The sequence below is a fragment of the Python bivittatus genome, unplaced genomic scaffold, assembly GCF_059951505.1.
Source record: "Python bivittatus isolate LINGU-HERP-01145 unplaced genomic scaffold, Pbiv_v1 ctg000070_np1212, whole genome shotgun sequence".
Lineage (NCBI taxonomy): Eukaryota > Metazoa > Chordata > Lepidosauria > Squamata > Pythonidae > Python > Python bivittatus.
Window position 1 is genome coordinate 36,904,976 of NW_028277034.1, and position 9,057 is coordinate 36,914,032.

General features: G+C 37.2%; 1 protein-coding gene across 3 annotated transcripts; it reads right to left on the minus strand.

The window, feature by feature from the left end:
- Positions 1–127: 127 nt before the first annotated feature.
- GAR1 (GAR1 ribonucleoprotein) lies at positions 128–9,047 on the minus strand. Of its 3 annotated transcripts, XM_088132980.1 has the most exons (8): positions 8,979–8,994; positions 8,481–8,549; positions 7,529–7,709; positions 7,288–7,442; positions 5,929–5,988; positions 4,908–5,049; positions 3,718–3,792; positions 128–2,595 (listed from the first exon to the last, which is right to left on the minus strand). In XM_088132980.1, the coding sequence occupies exons 3-8, from the start codon at positions 7,698–7,700 to the stop codon at positions 2,582–2,584; spliced, it is 618 nt and encodes a 205-aa protein (XP_087989106.1). In that variant the 5' UTR covers positions 7,701–7,709; positions 8,481–8,549; positions 8,979–8,994; the 3' UTR covers positions 128–2,581. The 3 variants fall into 3 exon arrangements, with proteins under 3 accessions (XP_087989106.1, XP_015744082.1, XP_025024274.1); XM_015888596.3 differs by lacking the exon at positions 8,481–8,549 and having other exon boundaries at positions 8,979–9,047; XM_025168506.2 differs by lacking the exon at positions 8,979–8,994 and having other exon boundaries at positions 8,481–8,968.
- Between the last annotated feature and the right edge of the window lie 10 nt (positions 9,048–9,057).

Here is a 9,057-nt window from a genome sequence, read left to right on the forward strand (position 1 = left end):
AGTGTAGTCTAAATTACAATGAAGTACGGAGGCTGGTTATAATTGAACCTGGCTCACAAGACGTGCATAACCAACTGAATAGGAAGATAACAGCAAACAAAAACAATTGACTTCAGATCTTGCATGGTGAGTTTTTCCTGTTTATTGATATTTTATTGAATCCACTTTAGTGCCTCAGTTTATTTGCCTGCATAATTATTTATGACTTTGGAGCAATTCAGGATCAAATGGTAGGTCTCTGGGAATGTGCAATACATCTGCAAGATTTCTAAATTCCGGTATCAAGACAAATTTCTTTGCTCAACAATTTTCTTGGAAATACCCTATTAATTACATGGGTACATCTTTTGCCTTCAGCTCTAACTAGTGGTTCTCAGGATAGCAAAACACAAAATAGCTTTCACAAGCTTTAACTCTCCTCCCAAACATAACTGAAAAGAATGCATTCTTCCTGTGTACCCCAAATTCCAATTCACTATTCTTCCCATCATTTCTTGTGTTGAATGTTAAGTTGTAGAGGAAGTGCCTGCATTCTTCCACTAACTGATGGGACCAAATTAACATTTAACCTATGCTACACCCGTTTTTCTCTTTGCAGCTTCCAATCTTTGAGTCTCTTGCTAGCTTCCTCACATCTTTTTTCATCACTCCTTTTACTCTTCCATCCTATACTGAATGCTACAGATACTCTGTTCAGAAGCATTCACCTTGTAAGATCCACGCCAGGGAGATTTGTCTCTTTTTCCTGTTTCATACATTTATTTTTCTTGTTTTGGGGCAAGTCCGGTATAAAACATGTTTGTGTGTCAATGAACATGACGTGGAAATTGTAATGTAAGAAAATATTTTAAGCTGCTTTTAGAGGTCCTGGCCTTGGAATTCTTTAGCAAGCCCAAGTTGCAGTCTGAACCAAATGCACTGTACAAAGATTAATCACTGAAAATTTTACTGGGAAAAAAGGTAAGATTGCATTTCAAAGTATTCTGCCAGATCCTAGTAAGCCTTGCTGAACACAGTGGGATTATTGAATAAATATGTACAACTTGACCAGTTCAGTAATTACCATTCAGATAGTTGAGGATGTGGAAGTTGTAACCTAATACAACTGAAGGCTATCAAACTAGGGATAATTAATGCATACACATTATATTTTTCCCCTTTCTAGAAAGGACTTCCATTGCATAACTTGCTTCATTCACAGTGAATGGTACAGAACTCTTACAAATAATTTATTTTCAAGTTTCAGAAAATCAGCAAGTGCAATATGCACATGGGATACCTTATGTGCACACAGAAATCCACTCCATTCTCATATTACAGGCAACCCCACTATACATTTCCGAATGTTACAGAGCAAGGGAACACCTCGGATAGAAAAATAAAAGTACTCTGGAGGTTTCTTGCTTCAGGAAGCTACAGATCATAGTTGCAATCTCAGAAGCATCTTCTGCTCATAAAACATACCACAGAAAAGGCATCAAAACACTGACTGACCCTTTCAGAATCCCAACTGCTTTGAATAAACTAAATGGATGATTTGGAGGTATGTTTCAATCAGTTCATGAAAGGCCCTCTGAACAGTTTGCTCAGCCTTAGTAAAGATACATATTAAATGCATCTATCCTCCAAGAGGACAAAATGTATGAGTTGCTCATTAAATGAACTATCTCCTAAGTGAAGCCAATCAAGTTGCGAATTGTCATTTTTTTATTTTAAAGCCTGTTAAAAAAAAAGTTTCTAGATAATCAGACATCACACATACTGACAGTACTTTTTTCTGTTTGCCATTTTAACATTTAAACCAGTGAGCTAAATGAAAAATGTAGTCATCTACACCTCACGTCCAACATCAAACAAATGGAATTTAAGGCCACTGAACATTATTCTATAAAACAATATTGGCTGATACAACTAGGAATGTTAAATTAAATGTTATCTTTCAAACCCTAATTAAGATGTAGCGTCCTTGGTGCTCTCTGGGTGTGATTGTTTCCTTGCAGATGTTTCATTATCCAACTAGGTAACATCATCAGTGCCCTGATGTTACCTAGTCGGGTAATGAAACGTCTGCAATCAAACAACCAAGTTCAGAGACCACCAAGGACTCCGCAGTCCAACCCTGAGCTACATATATTTTCTTCTATTGGAATTAATTAAGATATTTTGATACATTTTGGGGTGGATCTATAAATTAATATTTTAAAATCAACTACCAGAAATCCAGAAGATTTTTATTTGAAATTTTTAACTAGGCACCTTTTAAAGTTGTTATTTAGAGTTTCACTGATTGCTCAAGTGGATAAAATCCTGACATTTAAAATAGTCCCCTTAAAAAGTTTAAAAATAATCTTCTGCTTAATGTCTCCAAATAATGACACAGATTGCAAGTCATATACCTGTAGTTCTTAAAACTGTTGCATATTAAAAGAAACCCATAAACTATTGGCATGATAACACTTTACTCCTTCAGCTAACTGTATGCTTAAAATTGCTTCCATTTTGTGGCATTCAAGTTCATACGAAGTCTTCTCTTTACATTTTACTGACGAAACCATAAACTTGGTGTTTCCAGCAGCTCCACTTAGTGTCCTCTGCCTAATATGAAAACAAAACAAGATAAATTAAATTAAATTAAATATATGCTAACCAAAGAACTACCAGAGGAGCAAAACAAAACCCCCACCCCCACCAGCACTGGCAAGGCAGGCCACAGCACATAAATAGAGAGCAAACCCCATCCCATTTTAGCACTGAAGATGTTACCTAGCCAGGTAATGAAACGTTTGCAAGAAAAGAACCAAGCTCAGAGAACCCCAAAGACTCCACAAATTAAATTTTCCACACCTAATCTCAAAAATGTGTAAAACCTGGCTGTAGCATTGTCTCAGAACTGTTTGGATTAATGATTTTAATATCCCTTTAGTAAAGTTGGGCTGGCAGCCTATCCAAAGTATGAAGACTCTTCCAGAAAAGTGGCAGCCAACAGTCTTTTCATTGAATGCCCCCTTATCCCAGCCACCACACTGAACTTGATCACAACACTGTGATTTGATGCCTGCACTTCTCACTATTTGGAAATTAGAATCAGCTAATGTAGCATCTCCTTAGGACAGTGCAGTATATAAGAGTAGTTTCCTAATTGTGCACCGCTGCTAAAACCTGGATAAGAGAGATATGCCAGGTCTGAGGGGAAGACCAGCACCACTGCATCTTCGTGAAGAGCCGGAACTGCCCCAAGATGCTGGGAACTTCTGTTCCTGGCTGTACTTTCCAAACCTTCTATAACCCAAACCCACTTTTATGCTATCTTACCAAAGGGTCCTTTATTTACCATAACATTGTTCTGTAGTATTTTGGAATGTATTAAGACACATATTCATTCCCAATTAGCCAGGCTAATGTTCTTTAAGCATTATGATTGTGCATATAAGCTGAAATACATCATAAACTCATGCAACATGTTCCCATGCTTTGCAACTGGTGTTGGTGCTCAAGCTACCCATTAGGGAAACTAAGCTTCTATGATTGATAAGGAAGCTCTGATTACTTTGCAAGAAATGCTACACTTTCTTCTAAAGTTTGAAAGTCACTAAAATTATCTACTTTGAGAAGCAAAAAGCTGAACATTGCAAAGATAATACTGAATATGCCCATAACAAACAGCATGAGAGATAAATATTCTAAAAACTAATATTTCAAGGTTATGAATACACTTACCCCTAAATCCTCGGCCACCACCTCTGCCTCGTCCTCCTCTGAAACCTCCACCACCTCTACCACCTCTGAAACCACCTACAAACAAGTAAAAGTACAGATGAGATTTTTATAACATCAAGGGGGTGAGAATAAATGACAGACAACAGAAGACTATGAACATATCTATAGGTTCATCAGTCAAGGTGTGGAGAGACCATTCAATCTATACTGAACAAGGATCCAGTGCTCTATAAATGCATAATCCATTCTGAGTAATTCAATCTGAGTAGTTCCCAGATCCATAGCAGACTGAGAAAAACCATGACTCCTACAGATTAGCAGGGATAAAACATAAATGGCTGTAATTTTGTCTTTTAGCAATATAAGATCAGAATTAGTAACTCTTTATGAGTAGATAAAATAGACAAATAATAGATAAAATTTTCATAAAAATCCATACTCTTTAAAAATCAGATTTTTTACTTTATTGTTTTGGAACAGAGTATAATGAAATGTGCAGCAAGAATAGCACCTTCTGCTGAGAGTATCCTTGGCAAATTTCAGGCAGACATTTAGGAAAGGTGGACATAGAGTGTGTTCATAAGAAATTATAATAAGACCTTTCCTTGAAGGTAATGGAGTACATTGTCAGAGATAATGTGGGTGTTTAAAGCATGCATCTGCCTGTTTTTTCTTCATAAAAGAACTAAGCTGTTCCTAGGCTGGGCCAGCTAACTAGCAGCACAAGGAACTCTCCATTCCACTTAACTATCTTGCCATCTATCCAAATACTGTGATGGGGGATGGCCAACTGGGATTAATAGACACCCTAACTAGGAATCAGTCTGATGTGAGGGCCTGAAATCAATATTCCCCTTCCCACTATGGCATTTTACACAACCAATACATGCTTTGGGGCTTATTCCTTTTTGCTCTGGCTGCTGCATTACCACAATTTGCAGCATCCCAAAACTATAAAGAGAGGTTAACTTTATGGAGAATGAGATTTTGGGTGGAGCAAATTCATCTGTTCTGTCCTGGATAAATTACAATCTCCCTCCAAATTACTCCACTCTCCCTCACATTTGGGGTTTTGCCTGAATCCAATGAGCAACCCTAGCTTTCAGGAATATATTGTTTGTAATCTTCTAAAAAGAATTCTTCCATTATTGCATACATTTGTTCCCACTGTAAGAAAGAAATCTACCTACCTCCACCTCTTCCACCTCCACCTCTTCCACCTCCACCTCGCCCACCTCGTCCACCTCTTCCACCTCTTGGAGCTCCTTTCTCACCAGGAGGCCTTGGCAAAAACCTCTGCAGAGGAAGCAATTTTGCTGGATCGATGTAAAACTGAAGAAGGAGATTAGCATTAGACTTTGCCAAACCTTTGCCTCTTCCTTAAATGTTACTATTTTCTTGAACCAATTAAAAATAATTAAGATTACTTCAACTGAAATAAACGTAATAAATTAGCCACATGTAAATCAAGTCACACTGGTTTCAAGAACACTGGACTGCACACCCAGATATGCTTATTCAGAGACAAACTAGATAATGCAGTTCAATAAATAGGATGCAGTCCTTCTATTTTACTTTGGGGGGGGGGGGTTAGATGCATTACTGGGAGGCTAGTGGGAGACTTAATCTTTTCTAACATCCTACCTTTTGCAAAATAGATAACCTTTCCCATCCTAGTACAAACAGGTTTTTAGAAGAGGATTTTATTTTTTTTAAAAAAAATATTATTGCAAAACAAGGACCTCCAGTTATTACCCTAATGAAAATCAAAAGAGCAGGTACAGATTACTGATTGGAAGTACCGCACAGCTAGTCCTCAGATGTTAGCCCCAGTGAATCCAAGAATGAGGAAGTGAATCAGAGCAAGTAGCAAAATGCACCAGTGAGTATCAGAGAATTCCATCATTTAGTAGTTAGAATAACTAGTGATTAATGTAGTAGGTTATTTATTTATTTATTTATTTTGGTGCCTTCGAGTCAGTGTTGACTCCTGGGGACTGCCTGGACAAGTCCTTGTAGTTTCCTTGGAAAGATTTTAGAAGTGGTTTGCCACTGCCTCCCTGCTAGAGCTGAAAGAGAGCAACAGGCCCAGGCACCCAGCCTAAGGCAGGACTAGAACCCAGTCTTTTTAGAATTTAGATCAGTGTTTATGAATGTTTCATGGGCAGCGAGGTTACATATTATATACATTGAACATAAACAGGACCTTACCTTTTGTAATTTTTTGAAAGATGAAGCTTTCATATTTTCTGACAGTTTAACTGAAAAATACTTTCAAAGTTGCTTAAGGAAAACTGTATCAAGATTCCTCACACAGTGCCTTTTTATCAGTTTAAAAATTAACCCTCAAATTTAATGAGAGTCTAGTAGGCAGGAATCTATAAAAGACTTTTTTAGACCATTTATGACAATCCAGCATCCTTGGACTGATCATTAAAATAAATAATATGAAACATAAGAGCAGCAAAACAATAGCCAAGACTAGTATTTTCCAACCTGAGGCCTTCTAGATATATTGAAGCTACAAATTTTAGAATCTCCCAACTATCAGGGACATTAGAGTTCAACACATGGAGAGAAACCAGACTGGAATTAGAGCACTCCCTACTGTTTTGCATCAAAATTAAAGCACTATAGCACAGGCTTAGGGGAGAAGCCATCCCTTTCTCATGTCCATCACAGAAATATAAGGAGGTCCGTAAGCAAGGGAGAGCCTAACTTTCTTCAAGAAGTTGATTAGCCTGCATGTAATTCCTTATAATTTAAAATGATCAGATGAGGCTGAGAGATCCATTCATATCACCTATCATACAGCAGTTCCAAATGCAGAACAGACTTCTGAGAATTAAATGCAGTCAAAAGGGATGTATTTATCAATCCCCAAGTTTAAAAAACACTATTCTTAGTAAAACTGAATATAAGATTAAAGGATTCATTTACATTGCTAAGTATTCTCAAGAAAACACTGCAGTTTTTCATATCAAACGTTACAAAATACAGATATAAGAAATAAATTCTAGAATCTAAACAGCCAGCAAAATAGTAACTAGTTTTGAATGACTGCTTTGGGGTTTGTAAAAAAGGGACACAGCCATACTGACTGAAAAGCTGTGTCTATGTTATATACAAAGTGTATACCATTTCTGAATTAATGTAAAGGTCCCATCTAGCACTTTGCTGTCCTTGCTGATCTGGATCAGCTAACTGGGGTCAGTCCTAGTTACAAGTTGGATGTGAGGCAACCAGGAAATTGTAATTTGTTATCAAGAAAAATCAATGGCTATATCCATGTCATCTTTGGGAATTGAGCTCAACTTAAAGGAGACCTAACTTTTTTTTTTTTTTTTTTTTTTTTTACCAATCTAGAACTTTGGTCAAACTAAAATGCCAAAACATAAACCAGCTCATCTTCTAACTGCTAAATAGACAGAATACAGTAGTATAGGCAGTTAAAACTAAATGTAACTTTTAGATCTGCTTTGTTACCTTTCCAAGTATACAAATAACCAAATTAACTATTTTGTTTACTTTGGATTAAGATGCATTCAAAAGTGCACAATCAAAGGATACAAAGTCTCTAAGTTGCCCAAATATTTCATCCACTTTCCCAATCTGTTCTTTATTTTCTAAATAAACTGGTGCATTAAAATAAGGTACTTTGTTTTCTTGAGTGACACATTTACAAACAATGTCATCTTCACAAGGATGCATAAACTCTCCAAGAACTGCAAAGAAGGAGTTTAAATTAAGAAATCAAGTTAGCTAGTATCTAAGTGTTTCTTCCATTTCCTCTAGAAATCAATATACTTACTAACTACACTTTCTGGAGGTCCTTGGTCATAACTGCCCCTATTAAAGCCACCACGTCCTCTTCCTCCACGTCCAAATCCACCTCTTCCACCACCTCTTCCACCTCTATTGAAACCGCCGCCACCACGATTGAATCCACCACGATTATTTCCACCTCTCCCTCGAAATGACATGTCTTCTTTCTGTTCAATAAAGATACAAGCCTACAAAATCAACTGAACTTCCAGTTGTATGCATTAACCAGTATTATTATCAACTTCATAATATATCTTAGGCAGCTGGCAGATAACAATGTCAAAGCAAAAGATAATTTAGCTTGAAGTAAGGCCTTCAGAGTTTACTGCAGTCATAGAAATCATGCATTTTTAACCCCTGTGAAATCCTCTTTGTGCTGATCATTCTAGGATATGACAGGATAGGATAAGACATCAGATGACACCAGTGCATTTTGGGTGAATTAACATGTGCAAGATATTGGAATTAAATAGTGATTTTATCAGGCCTATTAACTTCAAAGGGTGCAAATAAGACAAAGTCAAATTTCATTTCTTCTCATTTCCAGACTTCATTAGAAGACCACAACATTATTGTCATGTTAAAGTAAAACATAATCTTAACATGCCTTAACGTAAAAATAAGGCATCATAACTTGCTTCTATTTCTGATCAATGGGCATAATAAAAGTTTTGATTTTGTTTCCAAAATCTAGAGGGAATTATATGTTGCAAGTTTTAAGAAAAAAATAACCTCTCATCTCAAAGTATTTTTTAATCGTATGAATATTACTCTTGCACACATGAAAAAGTTATGCATCCCAAATGGGGCTTTGTAATACTATTTCAGTGTGCAAATAAAAAGTGCTGGATATAGTGCTGTTGGCAATATATTTATGGATTTTTTAAACCCCTTCTTTTTACAGGTCAGCAAGTATTAATATATAAAATGTCACCCACCTCTCTTGGTGGCCTGAAATGCTACTTCAAACGTCTGAAGTGAGGTTGTGGTCTCTTCTAGTGGCAAGGCTAACCAACGAGAAATGGGCGGAGGGAGGAGCCCAGATAACGCAAAACAAGAGCAACCATTTCCTGAACCTCAGTGCCCTACTTTCCCATTTCTCAAAACGCATATGAAGTATGAAGAATAAATGATGCGGCCCTGGGTCAAACCAAATGTTGTACTAGACTAAAATTCTCTGCGCCACTCGTGAAGAGCGCCTCTGGAAGCCGTCATGAGAAAACAAAATACTGTTTAAGAGGACAATCAGACGCCCTATAATTCGATTCTTTCTATTCAGTAATTTACTCCCAGAAAAGTGACGCTACAATCTAAACAAAAAACCACACAGGAATCTATGTGTGCGCGTGTGTATATTACACGCAAACACACACACACTCCGATCTACGAAAATGTCAAGGAGACTTCGGGAGATTCCCATTCCCAGTCGCACCTACCCAAAACTTGTCCCCTTCCCACGTGGCCGTCTCTCTTTCTCAAAAGCGACGCCGCCGCTCACCTCTGATGACCTCAACA